We start from the raw sequence: 21,166 nt of genomic DNA, 5'->3' as shown, positions 1-21,166 counted from the left end.
TAGTCCCCCAAATGTCTCAGCCCCATGACCCAGTGACCCTGTTAAACACTGGGGCAGCCACAGCCTTGCAATGGCTTGGCAGTCAGGTGCCAATCATTCTGTCTCGTTCCCCAGAGTGAAAGAGGAAATCTGCTCTACAGGTGGGAGGCTGCTGCATTGCCCACCTTGGACACAGCTGCCTTCCAGAGCCTGGCAGGCCCTTCATATTATAGCCCACAAATCAATATGGAAATGTTGTGTCACATTAATACAACAGTACACAAATATACCACTAGACCTAAGGTTTAAGCATACTGGACTGTAATTTTCTTTCCTGAATTAGAGGCTGTGAGTGCTAATGGGAGCTAAACTAAAGACAAGAGCTTCTGCCTCTCCAAGAAGAAACAAACTACCAGCCTCCTTGGCCAGTGGTACCCTGCCATCCTGCCTTGCAGAAGACCAGTGCTGTTGATTTTGGAGCCTCCAACAAGGTTCTGTGGCACTCAGTCTTCAGTCCAGTGATACAGCATTGAAACCTGTCACCCTGCAGTCTGTGGTATCTCTATATTGGTTTCTAACCCTTTTGCCAAGGCCAGCTAAGCCTCAGACAGTTTGAAGCTCACTTTCAGGTCACTGGTGACGCTCACATAGTTCAGCCTTCTCTGGATAGTGAGCACAGCCCAAATCAAAATCCAATTTCCATCTAGTGACAGGTTGTTAAAATCTGAGCTGCCAGTTAGAGCCCAGTATTTACTGCAAGATAGACAGCCAAGCTAAAACAGGTTTCTGGTGCAGAATTTTTCCAGCTGAGACCAAACTGTGACCTGAATGAAAAGTTCAACATTTGGGAAGAAGTTAGCACGAGTTCTGGCTGAAGACGAGTTCTGTGTGAGTCCCCTGTGTCATGAAACATCAGTGAGGAGATCACTCAGGTTGTTTCTAACTGGACCAACACAGCAAACTGGCAATTGCATTTTCCCAGGAGGAATTGCTGGGATAACAAGAAAGACATTCTGCACTAAACATGCTTTTAATAACATCTTAACCACTTGTTGTTTCCTCTCTTCTTCTTTCAGGCTTGCTTGAAGAGGGAAGTCTCTATGTCTTTAAGGATGAGCGGTTGGTTGAATTTGATGGGGAACTGTCTGCAGATGTCTTGGTGGAATTCCTCTTGGATGTAAGCACAGATAAGCTCAGAGCTAGATAAAACCTCTCAGAGAAGACCTTGCAAATAGTTTGCTAAAAAAACAAGTGTACCTTTGTTTGAAATTTCATCCCTGCTTGCTATTCACTGGTAGAGATGGCATTTGACATCTTCCCCAATACCTGTCTGACCATGAGATCCCAAGAAAGGTGGTATCCTTATATGCCACTAAACACTTTATATCTTAGAGACAACCTTTCCTCTTGCCTATATAGAGTATTTGAATGGAAGTCAGCTACAATCCTTATAACTGCCTGCTGTTCACCCATCTCAGTTGGCAAATTTGTGTGCAAACACTTTGCCATTTGCAAAGTCTTTCACACTTTTTCTTTTTTTAAAAAATAGCTATTTTCAAAAAAAAAAAAAATCCAAGAAGTAAGGTTCTCCTAGAGCAACTAAAAAGAGCTCAGTGCTTTGAAAAAGGCTTATGTTGCAAACAATCTGCCCATTTCTAGACACAAGCAACATAGCATCTCTTCACTGTACTTGCCAAATTGCACTGCCATGGTCAGAGTCCTAGAACTACGTGGTCTTGGGTCATTTTGTGCATGGGCACAAAGATGTACTCACCTTTGTGCCTAAATTCAAAAGTGATGCTGAATCTCACAACTATATGTTGCACTTCTCTTTATTTACATTTTATTCCTAGGAGAGGCAACAAAACCCTCTGTTGCAAAAAAACCCTCATGGTTTTTTGCTTTATAAATGAGAACATTTTGCAGTGGCTTGGCTTTCCTTTGAAGTGAGGCTTTCTTTATGAGTGGCCGTGCAGTAATGCAGATAAGGGAGGTAAGGTGAGCAGCAGAGCTGGCAGGGTTTGTTTCCCAGGGTGCCAGGTTGCCTACATGGTCACCTGTGCTCCAGCGCTGCATGGCCAGGGAATTCAAACAGATCCCTTGGACCTCAGCTCTCCCATGGCAATGTCTGTGGCTCTGTGCATTGGGTGCTGTGACCAAAACACGTGCAAGTGGCTTCAGGGACTGAAATGGGCAATCCCATAGGGGTCACAGACAGGGCAGAGCTTTGCCATGCCCCTGCAGCAGGAGGATCCCAGGTTCCCATGGCTCAGGCCACGCTGGCAGCAGGAAATTGCACATGCAAAGGCACAGCCTCACACTGGAGCATCACTCTCAAGGATGCTGTAAGGCACTTCATGAGGTTTTGCTTGCTATGCCATGTGATGTGTCACTGAAAAAGAAAGAGAGCAAGGATTGCCGGTTTTGCGTTTTCCACACAGAAAATACCTGGCAAAGCAAGAAAATAAAACCAGACATATCTGTGGTGCTTTTGCAGCCTCATCTGAAAAGTAAAAGAAACCCAGAGGTTCTCTACACTTCTGTAGGCAGTGGGTTGCCTGCTTTTTTTCTTCTTCTAGTGAGAATACACTTGATTTATACCACTATTGCTGGGCAAAATAATCAGACTGAGCCTTTTCACCAGCAGTGACTAAAGTTAAGAAAAAAAGAGAAAAAGTTAACAAAAGAGAAACAAAATTTGCATCAATAACTGTCTAAAGTGCCAGACAGGTCTTCCAACTTCCTTATTAACATGGTGATGTGTATAGGACCAAAGAATATGTTTAAACTATTTTGCACAGGATGAGGATCAGCCAGGAAATTTCACATCCAGACTTTCTACTGCTCCAAATCACTGTTTAGTCACCCTCTAGCAAGCTGATGTTAATGTTTTTCAAAAGCAAGATCTTTGCAATGACCTCTTCCAGCAAATGACACCTGAAAAAAAGTATATATAGATTTAGATACGCAGGTATCATTCACAGGTGGTCACAATGATCATACCAGCTCCTTTCAACTTGGTCTCCTTAAAGCCAGCTGCAATTGCTACTCCTTATCTCTCTCCAAATAGGTCCCTCAGCATTCATTTGGGCTACCCAGTCCTCTATCGGCCTCCCTCTCGATGCTCCCACCTCTGCAGTGAACCTACTAACATGTCCCTTTGAAGGTGACCTGCTTCTCTCGGCTCCTCACGATAAGGCAGAGAGCACTAAGCAGGGCTTCCAACAGCAGAGAAATTGGGTGACCTCTTTCTCCCTGCTTAGGCTGCTTGTGGCACAGCCTGCCAGGCATAGGTTGGTGCTGCAAATCACTGCGTTACCACATGCATTTGTCATGGCAGTTGCTGGAGGACCCCGTGGAGATCATCAACAGCAAGCTGGAGCTTCAGGCCTTTGACCAGATCGACGACGAAATCAAACTCATTGGCTACTTCAAGGGAGAAGACTCAGAACGTAAGATAAACGTGTTCCTCGTGGGCTTTGGAGCCTGCCTGGGAGCTCCAGGGGCTGGGCTCTGGTTGTTCTGCGTGAACATGAAGGATGGTGTGGTACATGGCAGCCTGTGACAGAGTGAAAAGTGCTGGAGGATGAGTGTGTTTGCAGGCAGGTTTCTGCTGGTGTAATGTGTGAGCCCAGGCCTACACCAACAACGGTGACCCTTCTGCAAGGTGTCTGCTGGCAAGAGAAAAGGGCCATAATCCAGGGCTCTTGCAGTAAAAGTGAGTTTGCCTCACCCAAAAATCAGCTGAGGTTACAGTTACACTGAGAGAGCAACCAAAAGGAGCAAAGCGCCCCTCCCTGTGAGCAGTGAGCCCAAAGGATCACAGGAGGGAGGAGGGAAGGGAAAGGGGGACTCATTAAATACCATCGTCGCAAACAATCAGCAGCAGTGAGCAGGGTCCTTTGGAGCAGCCTGGCAGAGGCACTGGCCTGTTCCTCCTTGCTGACCCCAAGACTGGGAAGAGGCTGCTCCCATGCCCTGAGGGATGTGCAACTCAGGGATGTCGCTGTTGAATAAGAAAGCAGCACGGACTCCAAGCAGGCTTGTTTGCACAACAGCAGCTTTAATGTGAAAAACTCTTTTTATAAACAGTTTAGATAAATTCCGCTTGATTAGCTAATTAACAAAAACATCTTTCTCACAAATAGTCCTTAAGAAGAACAAAAAAAAAACAGAGTAAGAAAACACCACCTGCAAGTTGTTTATAAAGACAAGCTATCATCATTTCTCTACAACTCCCTAAAAAGCCTCACAAGTCCACTGTGGGTAAACTAATCTCATTTTCTCACTCTCTGGCCAGGCTCTCCCATCTACACAGGGACCACTCTGGGCAAACCCAGCTTTCACCAGCCTAGAAAAATCCTCATGTTAGAATCTCCCTGTCAAGCCCTGCAGTCTCCTGTGCCAGCCCCAAGTGCTCTCCCTGCTTTCTGAGCAGTGCTGGCAGTGTGCACCCCACGCTGGCATGTCCTGCCTTTAGCAGAAAGACAGGTATTCCTAAGTGAACAAACCACATATCCCCAGGTCTGCAATGCAACAGCCCACCCACCTCTCCCTTCATCTTCCTCAAACTGGGCTGCAGGGCAGCTTGGGCAGGGCTGTGATCCTAACACTATTCAGTAATAATGACTGAAAGAAAGGTGAGAAATGCCTGTTGTAAAATCCCCTGGGTAGGCTGAGAGCATCTTTCCTGAACCCTGAGGCTCAGAGAGACCTGGTAGCAGTTACAGTAAAAACTTACCTGGTTCCTGCCCATTCTCCTGCAGTGGGGGAAGCCTGCCTGATCACCCTTGGTGACTGTTAGGGAATGGCAGCAATCCTTAAGGATGTATTTCCCAGGCTGAACTACCCCTGACCTGCTTCACAGAACTGCTGATTTCAGCCCCAGTTAAGTGTGGCATGCAGGGCTCTGCAGCTTTACTGAACACTGTGGGACTGCACAGCATGTTTCTGCACATGAAATCATCCTTCTTTGTAAACCCTGGAAGGGTGGAAGAAACATTGGGCAATCATCTGATGGAGTTTGCAGTAATTTGTATTTGTTCTTCCCCCAATACCTTCTGGGCTGATCAGAGTGTGGCCAGCAGTCTGTGAAATATCTTCTTCATTTCCCTTTTCTCCTTTCAGATTTCAAGGCATTTGAAGAAGCTGCTGAACAATTCCAGCCCTATGTCAAGTTCTTTGCCACCTTTGACAAAGGGGTAAGCATCCACACATCTTCATGGTAGCTCACATTTGCCACCACCTGTTTGCTGAGAGCTCAGGATGTTCCCAGATCTACTGTCTAGTTTCAGCTTCAGCATTCCTGGATTTTGTGGAGTGTAGCAATTACATATCCTCGGAATAGAGAGAGACATCATTTTCCCGGGAAAATCCTGGAAAGCTGTGTAGAAGCTGTAAGAAACTTAGGTGAAAAAATTCAAACAATTATCTCTCTTTCTGTAACCATTGTTTATAGATATGGTTTTCCAAAGTGTGCTATTCATAGTTCACCAATGGTGTGAGATATTTCTACTTTGAGACCGATCAAGTATCACCTTAACAAGTCACATTATAAAAAGACCCACTACTTTCATTAAACACTTTTGCCTTCTGATCCACCTGAAGACTGGAGTCTTCTTTCTGTCCCTGACTCAACAGCATCAGTGGTGTTGGTGTCTGCATTGATATTTTGGCCCTGTTGCAAGACAGAAGGCAATTTCTGCAGCATGGAGACAGGTCCTGATGTGGGTTTGGTCACAGGCCCTGGGCTGTGGCTTTGCTGTGCCCCGGTGCTTGACACCAGTAGTGTAGGGGGCATCAATGGATTTTTAAACAAGGAGGGATCCATCCTATTTTGTGGGCCACCCCTAGGAGTGCACGCTCTGGGAGAAGCACCTTGATCTCAGCTCTGCCAGCAGCAAAGACTCTGGGTAGGCAAAGAGGCCCATCAGGCTCTCTCACCTGTGACTTCTGCACTGCCACAGGTTGCCAAGAAGCTGGGCCTAAAGATGAATGAGGTGGACTTCTACGAACCCTTTATGGATGAGCCTGTCCACATCCCTGATAAGCCTTACTCAGAAGAGGAGCTGGTTGATTTTGTGAGAGAGCACAGAAGGTAAGTAGCATGCAGGATGCTCCTGAACAAAATAAGTGGGTTAAGGTGTCTGTCATTGTGACCTTGCCTCTCTAGGACATCACTCTCAAAAAACATTAGGATGATGACTACTTTTGATGATTTTCTGACCCAGCTTTGAAATTGTGAAATTGCTGGTTTTTTCCTACTCCCAGAGGTGCAAGTATCTGCGCAGCGGTCATAGTTCACCACAAGGGAGCTGGGATAACACAGCTTCCCTTCTCCTGCTCTTCCTCCTCCCTGGTTAGTCCTCACTCAAAAAGCAGTGGAGAGTGAAATCCTTGCCCTATTGCCCATGTTTTTAATTTAGGTCTGTACAGAAGATGACACTCTCCAAGGCCTTTCAAGCCAAATCCAAATCCAAATCCTGTCCAATCCCCTCCTTCCCAGAAGCAGATTTACTGATTTACTAACGGGTGTATCCCTCTCCTGGTGTCAGATATGTCTGGAGGCAGTCTCTGAGCTCAGACCAAGCTCAGAGGAACCACAATGGCATAAGAGGCTCCTGCTGACCGTAGGCACAGAGAAGAAGCCACAGCTGTTATGGCTGTGTTGAGCCTCTTGTGGGAACCATGCTGAGCACCTACAGTGTTTGATCAACTCAGCAGGAGCTGTGGATGCTCATGCTTTTTGCAATCAGGTTTATTGCACAGTTGCTTAGGGACTCAGCTACAAAAATAGTCTGGAAGCCACTGGAGAGGCTGATCATGTGTAAAAGCACAGGGTTAGGTATTGGGCCCAGCTACCCAGAGGTGCTGTATTTTTATACCCTTAGAACCATGCCTCAGGAGAGGGACACAGGCTGCCTGCTGCTCCTACAACTGCACTTCTCAGCAGACAATCAAGGGGCCAGACGACTTTGAGGAAAGCAGGACCATCTATACCAAAAGGGGATCTCAAATCAGGCTCAGCTGGAGGTTGAGATCATCTCCAGAATCTGAGACTCACCAGAAACAGTTCTCTGCTTTTTCTGAAATATGAAGGGCTCCTCTATCTTCCATGTAGCCACAATTCACTTTGCTGACCTTCTAGGCTTCTTGGCCTTAGTCCTTCCCATTTTCCTTTCCCCAAGCTCTTTCTGTCAAGCAGCAGCATCAGAAGGCTGATTAGACACAGCCATCTAAATTCTATCCTAATAAGGCAAACTCTTCACCAGCACAAAATTGCAGTGGAATTTCTCCAAGTCTTAGATAATTCAGGATGTTTTGCAGTGCTTGGTAGAAGCAAGGGGATGGCCATGTATTTTGCAAGTGCCAAAGCTCAGAAAATAATTAAAAGGAGTCCATAAAACATTATGTCTGAAATCTCAAACCTGCCAAGGTGCTGCCATGGCAGGGAAAGAAGCCTGGAGTGACAGCAATATGTTCCCAGTAGCTCATGCTGAGCTTCTCAGAGCAGAAGTGCTTCATCCTGCCTTGCCAGCAGTAAAGGGCCTAAAGCCACAGGCTGGAATTGGTCAGACATGGAGAGGATCTGTAGATTAAAATGAAGCAACCTCAGCAGGTGCCATGTGCTGGTTCCCTACAGATAGCTCAGCTGGCAGCTGCAGGCTGGGCTGGGAAGGTCCATGCTCTCCACAGCAGGTCAGGAAGCTGGTGCTCAGCACCATGGGGTGACCCCTGCAAGGCTGCACAGGTGGGTGCCCATCTGAGCACGGTGGTCACTGCCACTCCAAGGGCTCAGCCCAGATTTCACTCTCAGTGGCACAAACACAAATTACAAGGTGCAGTCTCTGGGTTGGTGCCTCTTTCACATGCAAATGCTGGGGTTGGAACCCCACTTGTCTGCATTGTGGTGTAGCCACATGGGGGCTGAGTTCCGCTCTCTCTTACTAACCGAAACCCCCGTTGCCTCACTCCTCCAACACAGGGAAGTACCCGGAGTCAACACAGCAATCAGCACACGTGGGTGTGCCCAGATCCTTCCCACTGAGTTTCCTTTCTCCAACAGCTTCCCCCAGAGAACAGCTAGGGAAAGTGTCTTAAAAGCCAAGTACAAGTACACTTAAATACATAATACTCATTCACCTGATTTAATCTCTAGTTTTGGACCATCAACCATGAAAGGACTTGCTGGTTCAAAAACTGTATCCCTGATCTTGTGCTTAGTGGCTATTTCTTCAATTTCTATAGCTCCTTTTACCTTATTTCTGTTTTGATGCTGAATGTACCAAATTGTAATGAATTCAACAGCTAAAATATGCATTGTATCAAAAGACCTTTCTTATTTGTTTCATTTATACCTGCTACCTAATAATTTCTCTGGGCACCTACTAACTCTTTTTTAAGAGGAACAATGATTAATACTTAAGCTAGAGAGAGAATCACAGAATATTCTGAGTTGGAGGGGACCCACAAGCATCATCAAGTCCAACTCTTAGGTGAATGACCTGTGCAGGGATCAAATCTGCAACCTTGATGTCATTAGAGCCGTGGCCATGTTCTAAGCTATTCACGTTTTCTTTACTGTTCCCAGTTTTTAGAATACCTGTCAAAACCCTCTTTGGTCTCCTCTTTCATGAGATAAAGAATTCTTATCTATTTAATCTTCACCAAATAGAGGTCCTTCCATACCTTCACTCCCACGCTTCCAAGTGCCTTTTTCAGTTATCCATATAGTTTCTGAGATGGCATGACCAGAACTGCACATAACTCCACTGTCATGGCTCACACTGTAGCTGTCCATTGCCATAATGGTCTGTTTTACTCCTGGGCCATTTCCCAACTGTTTGCAACCTTCTTTTGGCCTTTTTCCTTTGGAGCTGATTCTTTCTCAATTTGTGACACCTGGGCTCCTTTCCTGAGAGGCAAAAATTAATTACAACTAATTTAGAACCAATTGCTGCACCTGTACACTCAGGGCTGGTTTTCTTCAAGTGTGTTACTTGCTGTATGTCTGTCTATCATGCAGACACTCAGGTCTCGGGAGATCTTCTGTATCAACTGGTAGTCAGGCCTTTGTTGGTTGCCAAAGAATTGGATATGATAAGCAAATGTTGCCATATTCCTATTTCCCATCTTTTTCAGATTATGTGAGGATATGTTGTGCATATGATCATGCCAAAGAATATGCTATGAATCTTAATTGGTGAATTCCCTCTGTCATGAAAACTGACCATTCATTTCCACCCCTCAACGTTATTAATCCACAGGAGATTGTCTTTCTCTGATCTAACTGGAGCTCAGTTCTGTGGCTCCTAAGGTCCATTAGGAACCTCTACAAAATGTTTCCTTGTTTCCATTGCTCTGTTTGTTAGGCAAATTGAAGTGACAGGTTACACATCTCACTTACTCCACCTGGGTCTGGCAACACGCTGCCACTCCTACCAATCTGTTCTAAAACCTCACAGACTGACACCTCTCTTTGCAGCAGGTCCTGGGGCAGGTCAGCCAGGGAGACCCTCCCCAAACAGCTGATACCGCAGCAAGCAGATGTGTAAAGGATGATTTGTGTTTGTCTTCTATAGCTTTGTGTTTGTCTTCTATGGCTTTGTGTTTATCTTCTATGGCTTTGTGTTCTTTGAGTGCCCCTCTAACACCAATCAGCTCTCAGCTTGCCAGGCTTCCTGCTACAGATGTGTCTGAAAATTAATCTTTTTTCCTTTATGTACTACTTCTCAAAAAAAAAAAATTCTTTGACCAGTCTTAGCATTTAAATTTTCTTGTCAGTAGTTGTTAGGGTCCAAATTTTCTTCCCAGAGTTAATTCTGTCTTCTTTGCTTCCGCAGAGGTGGGAAAGATTTCTGTTCTGAAATTTTGATGGGGTGAAACCAGGAGAAAGGGGGGCCAGAGCCCATTAGGAATGTCCCAGGGACTCCAAAACAAAAGTGATTGTTGTCTCATGCTCTCAGGACAGGCAGACCAGTCTGCCATGTGGGACAAATTCACAAGCACATCCCAGAACAGAGAGGTGTCTCATCTTCCCAAGCAGAAACAGTGGCTGCAGTGACTCCAATGGGGCCATGGGCAGGGTTTTATCACCAAAAATAAAGGCATAAATTGACCTACAGTGCCCCCATTCTTGCGTTCAAAATGTGGTGGCTGACTCCAGCCACCAGCCAAACCTGCCCATGGTGGCTTTCCCGTGCTGCTGACAGTGTCACGTGTGGCAGTGCTGGATATGTCCTCAAAGAGCATTTCTGTCTCCCTTGCAGGGCCACCTTGAGGAAGCTGCGCCCCGAGGACATGTTTGAGACGTGGGTAAGCACCTGTGGTGGGAACCATCGTGTCCCCTGCCAGCTTCCAACAAGGAACTGCTGCTCAAGAGCTGCAGCCTCTGCCTTGCAAAGCTACTCTCTCTCTTCTGGGAAAAAGGGAAAGCCTTGTCTGTGCTGCCTGGTGCCTCAGTTCAAACAGGGCGCTCAAGGGCTTTGCACAGCAGCAATGGCGAGCTGGGCTGGCTCCTGCTTGCTTCACAGAGAGAAGGAGGAGGGAAACATAAGCAGTGTGCCAGGCAGGTGTGGGGCCTGTGAGTGGTCCTGCCCAAGGATGCTCCATCTCAGCTAAGTGCACCAGAACTGCTGGTGGGGTGATTTCTGTGGCCTGCTCACTGTGCAGATGTCTCATGGAAACTCACAGAATCATAGACTCGTTTGGGTTCAAAGGGACCTTAAAGATCATCTGTTTCCAATCCCCTGCTGTGGCTGGGACACCTTCCACTAGAGCAGGTTGCTCAAAGCCCCATCCAACCTGACCCTGCACACTTCCAGAGACTGGGGCATCCAGCACTCCTCTGGATAACCTGTTCTAGTGCCTCACTACCCTCACAGTGAGGAATTGCTTCCCTACATCCAGTCTAAATCTACCCTCTTTCAGTTTAAATCCATTCTCCCCCATCCTGTCACTATGTGTCCTTGTAAAAGTACAAGAGCACTTGAACAATTCAAAATAGAAGTGAAGGCAGGCAGTACAGTTAATTGTACAGATTTCAAAGCAGATCCTGTATTGACTGCACTTCTCACAGTGCAACCAAGATGCAAATCAGCAATTGTGAAGAACTAACTTGCATTTTGGCCTCTATCTCACACAGAGGACTTTTGGGGTCTGCAGGCGTGGGGAAAAGAAGGATGAAAATGAAGGAAAAATTGTGTATAACAAAATTATCCCTTCACTGTGAGTGAATATGGTGTTAAAAGCTAGTCAGGGGCTCTCAAGTGCCAGATGAATGCAGTAAAGCAAGGCTGAACAGGTGCTTTACAGACACTAAGGAAGATGCAGTCATTCTTCCAAAAGACTTGACACATTTATAACAGCATTTAGATGTCCCCTTCTTGGCTGTGTAACATGAAACACCACGGGACTCCAAAGTGGCAAAATCCTTGGGAGTCTTTAATACAGCAAGGCAAGAGGTAATAAAGCTGAACCAGGAGTTATGAGTCACTTAGGCGCAATAGCTTTTCATTTTGTTTTGCAATACAGATTCTGTATAGAACACAGCTTTCAAGATCCACCAAAGCCCCTCCAAGGTTTCTAATGGCACTTGAGCAAGCCCAAATTACACAAGCAGTGGTTTCACTTTCATACAGGCTATATTCTAAAACAGCCTCATGAAAAGTGTGAATTCCCAATGGTGGGATGCTTGCTCAACCAGCAGCCTGGGAATACAGAGCTTGCCTCTGCCATGAGCAGTGGGCTCATACCTACAGAAGTCAGGGGGCTGGATTCTGATCTCACTGCCAGGTCACAACATCCTCAGTGCCTTCACTGGAGTTAGTCCAGTTTTGTTTGCTGCCTTCCAGGCCAGAATAGAGCTGCATTATATCAGTACATACATGTAATTATATGTAGCATATAGAGATATAAATTTTATTTTGCTGTCTGACAATGCTGCTGGTGAATATGAAGAAAAAGCAACAGTGTAAATTTTGCCAGCTGTAAGTGGTCTGAATCCCAAGTAAATCTGCCTGGAATGTCCCGGTGAAAACGTATTCCCTGAAGACATCCACAAAGGCTGAGCATCCATTATTGTTTTTAAAGATAATGTTTTCCACTTAATCTTTCAGGGTTTTTTTCCCTTTCAGTATTTGATGGTGGCTTTTTCACCTCTGGGCTCAGAAGGGAAAAGAAATTAGCATTTAGATGGGAATTTTTGCTTGCATTAAAACCAATTGAAATGGAAACTGGGACCGACAGTAGGTGAGGAAGGCGAAACCGATCCATGGGATAATTCAGAGATGACATTCATAGCAGGCAGATGATGAACCGGCCAGCAGATCCATTGGCCTTTGCCAATATCATTACTCATGTGTTTCATGGAGAAAAGTAATCCACCAGGCTGTAATTTCTGCCCTCCACTCACTGGAGCCCTGAAATGAGCCCCCCACTCAATTTCCCTCACTGCTCTCAGAGACCCTCACCTAAAGCAGAGACCCTTCACCTCCAAATAGGGGCCCAAATGAGCCACCTTGTCTCTCATATTGTGAGAAAACTTCCTTTGCTGGCCCCAAAGGAGCTGAGCATGGTGGCAGATATTTGCTTCCTTGCAAACCATCCCCTGGGAGCTGAAAATTAATGAGGATATGTGGTCTCAGGCATGAAGGGGGAGCCTCTATTCTCATCCTAGAGAGCCCTTGACCTTTTCTGCAGAGAAGCTTTTGCCTCACATCATCAGAAGCTCCCTTGCCATTGCCATCATGGTGCCCACCTATTTTTTATCCAAAGAATTTCAGCAGCACTACCTAAACTACTCCCTTCAGCACTAAATACCTTCATGAGGCAACCTCACCTCAGCTCCCATTTCTGGTTTCTTTCTGGGCCTCCAGTCAAGCCTCCCTCTGTAATTGCCCTTTTTGAAGGCATCCCACTGTTCCTGTCTCCAGCAACCACCCAGACTCTGTCCTCCCTCCCTGGCCCGTCAGTAATAGTTGTGTTGTTTCCAGGAGGATGACATGGAGGGCATTCACATCGTAGCCTTTGCTGAAGAAGATGACCCAGGTAGGAGCCCATTTTCTTCCTTGTGTGACTCTCCATCCTTCAAGAAAATGCATTTTCATCTGCTTTGTTTGCATTGTAGACGCCTACTGAGTGTTTATGCTAGCAGGTGTGCTAGCCAGGACTCAAATTTTGGATAGAAATGGATGATTGCCTGGGAAAAAAAAAATCATTCCTTCTGCCCCAGTACCAGGATTTGCTCCCTAACTCTGCATCCATCTTGCTGCGCAGCTCTGGGAGAGTGCTGAGGGCTGGCTGTGGGATAGGCATGTGGGAAACACAAAGCCACCGACTCCTGAAAAGCCGTGCCATCGGCGCTTCTCAGAGCCATCAGCAAATCGGAAAGCTTTGGCCTCTTGAGGGCTCAGTTCCTCCTCACCACAAGAAAATAGTGACATTGTTTCACTCCACGGAAGGATTATGGGGCTTAATTCATGTGTAACTAATTTCAATACCCGAGGAGGATGCTTGAAATTAAAAGCCTTATTATCAAAAGAAAGCGCTGGGAGACAGCATTTTAATGAGAACTATAAACAACTCCTGTGTGCATAGGGGAGCTAGGGAAGCTGGAAACCCCACAAGCAAAAAGTGCCTGTGCATTTGCAGGAGAGTTGCAGTGGTTCATATATCATTTCAGATGGTTTTGAGTTCCTGGAAATCCTGAAGCAGGTTGCCAGGGACAACACCGATAATCCCGACCTGAGCATTGTCTGGATTGACCCTGATGACTTTCCTTTGGTGAGTGGCAGAGGCTGTTTGCCTTTCTTGCTTTAATTAATGGATGGGATGGGCATGAGGGGGTGTGGGGGAGTGCCCACACGAGTGCAGGAATTGCCCCAGGGAATGTGGGACAGGGAAGGATGGGAAACTGGACCACAGGCCTTTGAAAGCTGCTTGTTTGGGTCTGCCTCCCAAGTGGGCATTGTCTTGGGAGCACCCCTGGAGTCGGCGCTTTCCTTTGCCATGTGTGGCAGCCCAAGCTTCTGTTCAGCCTCTCCTTTCTCCTGTGCACACATGGATGCACATTCCTCACTCCCCAGACACCCCTGACTCAGCCTTGTGTCTCACTCCTGCAGCTCATCACTTACTGGGAGAAGACCTTCAAGATCGACCTCTTCAGACCACAGATCGGGGTGGTGAACGTCACAGATGTGAGTAGCACGTGCCCAGAAAATCCAGTGATCCCAAAATTAGGGTGCTGGAAGGGTTGGGTCCTGAGGGACACTGGAATCAGTGTTAAGTGCAGGTAGAACAGGGAAAAAATATGAAGGCCTCACCCATCCCACATGGCGCAGGGTTTGTAACACCTCTGATGTCAGGCTTAGGGCTTTAGCCTGAGTGTGTTTCTGCTGCCAAATCACACACAAACCACATCTGCTGGGGACAGCTCCAGCCTCTGTGGCCTGGGATTCAGGGCTTTGCCCAGTTTGGTTTCAAGATCTTGTATTTCCACCCCGACTCACAGCATGCACCATCATCCATTCCCTGCTCCGACAGCTTGGGTGGCTTTGTGTAGAAAAAGTGTGTGTAGGGGGAAAAGAAAGCCATGCTTAGGGGAGGAGAAGAGGAGTAACAGGAGGTTGTTGTTTTCTACAGAAGCAAAAGGGCACAGCTTGAGTGTAGGAGGGAAAGATTATCCCTAGCAGATGACAGGGAGAAACTGCACAGCTTGAAAAAAGCTAAATAAATACACAGCTTTAACAGAAGTACAGCATAAACTGGTAATCAAGGAATCCTGCTGCCCTAAGGAGGGTGCACTGTGGTTCATCCAGGCCCTCCTGCCCTTCAGCCACTGCTGTGCAGGGAGTGCTGGTGGGATTTGGGTGGGAAGAGGAGACCTGCCTGCCCCACGCCTGGTGAAGGTTCCCACACCATCCCACAGGAGCAGCTGCAGAGGCAGAGGCACTACTTTGGCACAGCTGAGGGAGAACAGTACCCACAGCACCCACAGCTGTGCTATTGGGACGAGTTTCCAGCAGCCTGTGTTTTCACTGTGGTGGCCTTCAAACCAGAAATCATGGGACTGATCTCAGGTTGCCCATGCCCTGTGAGCTTTTAAGGCAGGTGGGAGAGGGACCCGTCTGACCCACACCAGCAGGGATCTCAGCAGGGCTGCTGAGTGCAATGGAACAGCCCTGACACAGAGAGAAACCATTCTTCTTTCTGACAATAACAGTCCAGATGATCAGAGAGCCCGTAATGCAGCATGCTCCTGCCCAAACTGTTACCTTAGTTTATTTTTAACATTCAAGTGCTGGGTGTTTGTTTCAATCTCTTTAAAATGAACCTGTGTGGGTATGTAAGTGTCTCTGGAAACAGAAATCTCTCCATTGCAGAAGTGTTTGTAAATTGATGCTTGACTTCATGTTTGAAAAAATGTGAGTCATAAGCGAACTTGACGTTTCATCAGAAGAGAGCAGAGAGAGACTTAAAATTGGGACAAATGTGTGGGGCTGGGTGCTGGTTTGGCTCAACACTGATGTTGCTTCCAGCCTCCACATCCTCTCTCCTGTACTGCCCCAGAAAAAGAGGGACAGCAAGGGTGTACTGGATGGTTGTGCCTCCTGTTACAACAGATGCTGCAAGGCTGTAACACAGGAGACCTGGTGGGGAAGGCAAAGCGATGGTGTCATGAAGAAAGCAGAGTCCTTGGATCTTGCTCATCCCACTGAGGTGGCTGAGAGGCTGAGTTGGGAGTCAGGGTGTAGTTTCAGCCCTGGTGCACGTGAGCTTTTTTCCTGCAATAGAGCAGTACTCCACCAGACCATGGGGCAGACCCCCAGAGAGTGGAGACCCAGTGAGTTAATGCTCCTTAGCAGAATTGTTAAGGGAGGGACAAAAGGAAAAAGGGCCAAAATAGCACCTGTCACCTAAGACCATGAGAGAAATGAATGGACAAGCCAGAAAGAGAGCCCAAGTCTTCCAGTCTTATGCCCTTAACACAGTATCTCCCTTCATTATATTTACTGTGACTGGTCACGTTTAAGTCACGTCAAAGCTACATTAAACAGCACTCAATGGAAGTTCATGGAAGTGGGATTATCAGTGGCATGAGAATCATATAGAAAGCAGAATTAGGTAATAACATATGCCTTATTTTTCAGCAGTCACTCAGAGACCTGTAAAAACTCCTGCATTATCTGGCTTTGATATAGTAAATGTTTCAGGCTGTTGATTACAGTATTTGCAGGTTTTATTTCATTCCTCTTAAGTCCTTTCTTTATTTCTCGAGAGAGATTTAAGAAAATTCTAGGTTGGCAGGTGATATCTAAAACAAACATTGAGCTCATTTTATTATTTCAGTGTTACATCACTGCATTCAGCCAAGTTACACAGGTACAAAGTGGGACTTACACAAGAGAGTGAAAATAAACACTGCTGCTGGCTTCAGTGGACATAACCCCTGTGACCCCATCACTTCTGTAAAAACCTGCCAATGCAAACAGCAGAGCTCCCAGCAGCCCCAACTGGCTCATCACATTGTGGTGACTGTGGCTCAGGACTAGGGCCATGATGCCCTGCAAAATATCACTGCTTTATTTGCACAGCACCTTCTGGAGGTGAAATGGAGCCACTCCTCTTCCCATTATTTAAAAGTGTCACTTTTTTCCGCACGAACAGTCCTGAGGTTGGGAACATTAACATTTGAGTGGAGCAAGGACTGCGTGCCTCTCCAGGGTTCTTTTTTATTGCAGTTTTGGTGATTTAGGAGGAAAATATTGTATGGGAGACACAGCTTTCCTTGAGCAGAAATTGGTTTGGCTTTTTAGCCAGCTGTAAATCAAAGAGAATTAAATACCACAGACAGGGAAAGAGGTTGATTGCATTGCAAAAGCTGGTAGTTGGCTTCTGATATGTGAAGTTGCTTCTGCAACATCAAATGCTGCATGAGATAAGCTCACAGTGCCTCTGCAAAACAGGAGACTGATCCTGTTTTATGGAGGGGAGACAGTGAACAGAAAGGGGCTTATCCAGGCATTTACCCAAGGAACCTATAGCACAGCAGAGAGGAAAACTTTCATTTCCAGACCTCAGAGACCAAATAATCTTGCTGTCCCTGGGTAGCAGTCACAAATTTGTCATTGTCTTCTTACTGAATTCTCCCATCTTTTTTTTGTTTATGGAAGCAATGCCGACAGCCAGGGGGAAAGACAGGGGCACCTGCAGTCCAGGGCATTGGTGTTTCTCACCACTCTTCAGCTGAGATCCGTGGTGTGCATGGGAACATGGCTGAGATGATCTAAGGGAAGGCTCTTCCAAGAGCAGGAGCCATTATCACACATGGAGAGTCCAGAGCAAGGTCCTGAGGCAAGGGTGATTGTAAAGGAGGTTGGGGAGAAAGGGTGCTGACAGGGGGTTGTGAAGGCTCCAAGGAAGAGGTCCCAGAAGGGTTCTAGATGGAAGGAAGGAACCACTGTGATGTCCTGCAAACTGGGGTGATGCAGCAGGTGCTGGCAGAGGTCTCTTGGATATCTCTTTACCTAGACTGGAGTCTACACAACTGTCCAGATGGAGTGAGGAATGCATCGGGTGGGCAACGCTCCTGCTCACAGCCATAGGCAGCAGGCACACACCTCATCAGGGCACACAGCAGCAGACTATTACAGCGACTTGATGAGGTCTTCAGGGTGAGAGAAGGATAAGAATCTTGGCTGATGATTAGAAGGTTGGATTTATTGATATATGATATATAATACATTATTACTATACTAAAAAGAATAAGGAGAGAAGTTGCAGAGGTTGCTAACCTAAGAATAGTATAGGAAAGAATGTATAACAAAGTTCTGTGTCTAGCAGAAAGCAAGGACAAACTCTCTTGTTAGTGGTCAGCAAATCCAAACACTCACAGAAGCTTAATCACTGCTGTACCTGTTGCATTCTACACTAGTTGATAACAATTGTTTACATTCTTCTTCTGAGGCCTCAGCTTCCCAGAAGATGAACAAATCTCAAAGAAAAGATTTCTATGAAAAAATGTCTGCAACACCAGACACTCCCATAAACCTGCTGAGCAGCCCTGGTCAGACACAGCAGCACCCCAGAGGGAGGTGGGGATCCCAGTGCATGGGCAGAGATGCTCTGCTGAGCCTGCCCACAGGCTGTACAAAGAGGGAGCCAATGCCCCGCATCCCACTGTGCTCCTGCCCTCTCCCCACAACAGCTGTGTCCCACCCTGTGTCCCTGGGGGCAGCTAACCCTCATCACCTGTCCCCACAGGCTGACAGCGTCTGGATGGACATCAGAGATGATGACGACCTGCCCACAGCCGAGGAGCTGGAGGACTGGATAGAGGATGTGCTTTCTGGGAAGATAAACACCGAGGATGATGACGACGATGAAGATGACGACGATGATGATGATGACGACGATGACGACGATGACGATGATGACGACGACGATGACGATGATGACGACGACGACGACTAACCGTGACTCTGTGCAGTTTGACTTGTGGGGCCCGAGAGCCCCGGCCCTGCGGCAGGTCCCTCCATCGGAAGACCTTTGTTTGAGCATCAGCAAGCACCGCTGCTCCTCTCTTCCCCCGGCCCCGCTCCCCTGCCCTCGCCCTTGCCGGGAGCCCCTGGCCTGATTCCCAGCGGTGCTGAGCCCCGGGACTGCCCCTGCGGAGGGCAGCGCCTGCGGACGCCCAGCACCACTGGGAATCACGCCTCCTTAGCAAGGACTGCAGGAACCTGCAGGGAATTGCCCCAGTGTCCCAGGGCAGGAGAAAAGTGCCTGCCTGCTTGCTGCCAGAGGGACGCAGGGAGCCAGTTTGTATTTTCTGTGTTCATCAGCCCAGCACTTAACATCCAAAGACCAAATCTCACTTCAAGACATAGGGAAAACCCTAACTGTAAAGTCTAGCCCTTTTATTAAACACAATGCCCTTTGCAGCTACTCTGCCAAGACCACTCAATCCTGCAAGTTCTGCTGTGGGAGTCTGTAGCTACTCCCTAACATGCTAAGAGCCAGAAAAATGCTTTGGGAGGGGAGGGAGGTTTTAGGGATGCTATTAAAGTTTTCAGTGATTCCACATAACGACAGGATATTCTTGTCTGGCAGCGCAATGCAAAACCAAACACCGGGTCCCCTGTCTGAACCTCTTTCTTCTTGAAAGCTCAGGCCACAGCTGGGGTCAGTGCAGGGATACTGATATGAGACACAAAGCTCATGAGATGAGTTCCTGAACTGCTGGACAGGCTGGTCCAGCTCTGAGCCCAGTGTGAGTCCAAACCACTGAGCCTGAAGATCATGGCACTGAGCCAAGCCAATGGAAACATCCACAGGGGCCCATCCTGAAGCACTCCTATTCCCCATGACCTTCCAGCTTTTGCTGACTCTTCACCCAAAGCCCATGTAGCATCTTTTCCCATGATCAAGATGTCAGGAGGGAACACATCCATCCAAACACATTAGACAGTGGATGAGGTGTGTTGGGGTGTGAGCAGTGAAGAGGATTCAAGCTGTTTGGCTTTTGAGCATTTAGTTGCACAGCTACTCCCTGCCTAGAGACTCAGACATCCCACGTGAGAAGCCTCTCTTGGCTGCAGGCTGAGAAGGAGTTGAGGGTGCCAGTTTGCAGTCAGGGGGGTCACTCACAAAGCCCAGGGTCCATTCCATGGTCCTGGTGAGTGCAGCACCATCCATGTGCCAGGCACTGTGGCTGCATTAGGTCTCCCTGCTTCCCCATGCTGGCAAATTTCAATTGTCTCAGCTTCTTATGTTTGGCAATAGTGCAATGTATGGAGAGTTCAGAGATGTATAAATACATTTATAGAGATGTTCTGCATTTGTTCAGAGTTGCTAGCATAGGTAGTGTACACATCTCCTCTCTTGCTACAAAAAAAAAACATTGTTCTGACCATCCTTATGCTGGCTGAGGACAGGGGTACGTGATGTGAGGGGAAATAACAGTGTGAGGGACAGAAAAATCAGAGTTACACAAATGTGAATCTTGGTGAGAAACAAGGTTTACACACTATATATTTCCTTTATCAGATGAACTGCAAAGCAAGATTTTATAGATTTTTTTTCCCCTACCTGTTGATCAGTTTCTTTGACTCCCTCTCTCTACATTAGCTGAAATAGAAATTTGCAACTACTGGTATGAAAAAGCTGAAGTATTGCTATGTTCCCATTTGTGCCATGTCCCCTTGCTGGAAAATACCAGTATGAACAAGACATAGCTAGATTTCTCTCTGTCTCTATGCGCTAGAATGAATACTGTGCTAACATGGTAGATGGCTGTAGGCCAAGTTAGCTCCTTGCTGAGCATCAAACCCTCAACATGTGCTTTTCAGACACAGCCTGTTAGAAGAACAGACAGGGCAGCAAAGCCCCCAGGTCAACTATTTGCTCTTCCATGCTTTCTTATGATTGCTTAGAAGATGAACCAAGTTTGTTCAGGGAGAACAATCAACTGGTTGCTCTGAGGTGATGAATAACTTTCAAAAGTCTTGAAATTCAGTGTGCTCTCAGCGTGGAGGTTTCCTCCTCTCTTCCATTCACACCCTACTGTTTGCTGGCTGACAGGGTGCCCAGCACTCTCCTTTTTCCTCAGGGTTTGCTGGGGGAGCCCAGCTCAGAGAGGGAGCGAGCAGGACTCAAGGTCTCATTCACCCACACTGCTAAGGAGTAAAAGGAGGCAGAAGTAGCTCTCTGGTGGCTCCTGGCTGTGATTAAGGGACAACTACTGACCTGAGGAAAGAACTAGATTACCTTTACCTTTGGGCTATTCCCAGGAGCCCAACATGCACAGTTTCACCCTGCATAAGGTAACAGCCTGCAATGACCATGTGCCTCCTCATCAGTCACCCCAAACACAAAGAATAATGAAAAGTTCCTCTACTGCCTTTCCTTACTGGCACAACCTCCAGATGTGCCGAGCGCCTGAGTGCTTTCTGTGTGCTCCTCTCCCCCTGTGGATGCACCTCTGCTCTGAAGTGCCCCCTCTAGATGCTCTGAGAGGCACAGATTGCCCAGGTGGACCCTGCAGACAGCACTAGGGACATGTTCAAGTGCACAGGTGTTCCACAGGCACTTGAACGTGTCAGAGCAAGAGACCTCTAGGGGGAAAAGAAATAATGTAGAAGTGTAGAGGCTGAACTCATACTGGAGAGTGGTGCCAGTTGTTTGTGGAAAG

The 21,166-nt window shown here is 47.1% G+C and overlaps 1 protein-coding gene across 1 annotated transcript in view; it reads left to right on the top strand.

The window, feature by feature from the left end:
• Nucleotides 1–19,876, top strand: part of CASQ2 (calsequestrin 2) — a 34,711-nt gene extending 14,835 nt beyond the window's left edge. Inside the window, exons 3-11 of the mRNA XM_064702658.1 lie at nt 1,056–1,156; nt 3,320–3,431; nt 5,107–5,180; nt 5,946–6,076; nt 10,248–10,293; nt 12,972–13,026; nt 13,661–13,761; nt 14,100–14,174; nt 18,241–19,876. Coding sequence (XP_064558728.1) covers nt 1,056–1,156; nt 3,320–3,431; nt 5,107–5,180; nt 5,946–6,076; nt 10,248–10,293; nt 12,972–13,026; nt 13,661–13,761; nt 14,100–14,174; nt 18,241–18,450 — 905 coding nt within the window. The 3' untranslated portion in view covers nt 18,451–19,876. The remainder of the gene's footprint in view (nt 1–1,055; nt 1,157–3,319; nt 3,432–5,106; nt 5,181–5,945; nt 6,077–10,247; nt 10,294–12,971; nt 13,027–13,660; nt 13,762–14,099; nt 14,175–18,240) is intronic.
• Nucleotides 19,877–21,166: the final 1,290 nt, after the last annotated feature.

Source organism: Zonotrichia leucophrys, chromosome 1, assembly GCF_028769735.1.
Source record: "Zonotrichia leucophrys gambelii isolate GWCS_2022_RI chromosome 1, RI_Zleu_2.0, whole genome shotgun sequence".
Classification (NCBI taxonomy): Eukaryota; Metazoa; Chordata; class Aves; order Passeriformes; family Passerellidae; genus Zonotrichia; species Zonotrichia leucophrys.
This window is presented reverse-complemented; position numbering and strand designations above follow the sequence as displayed.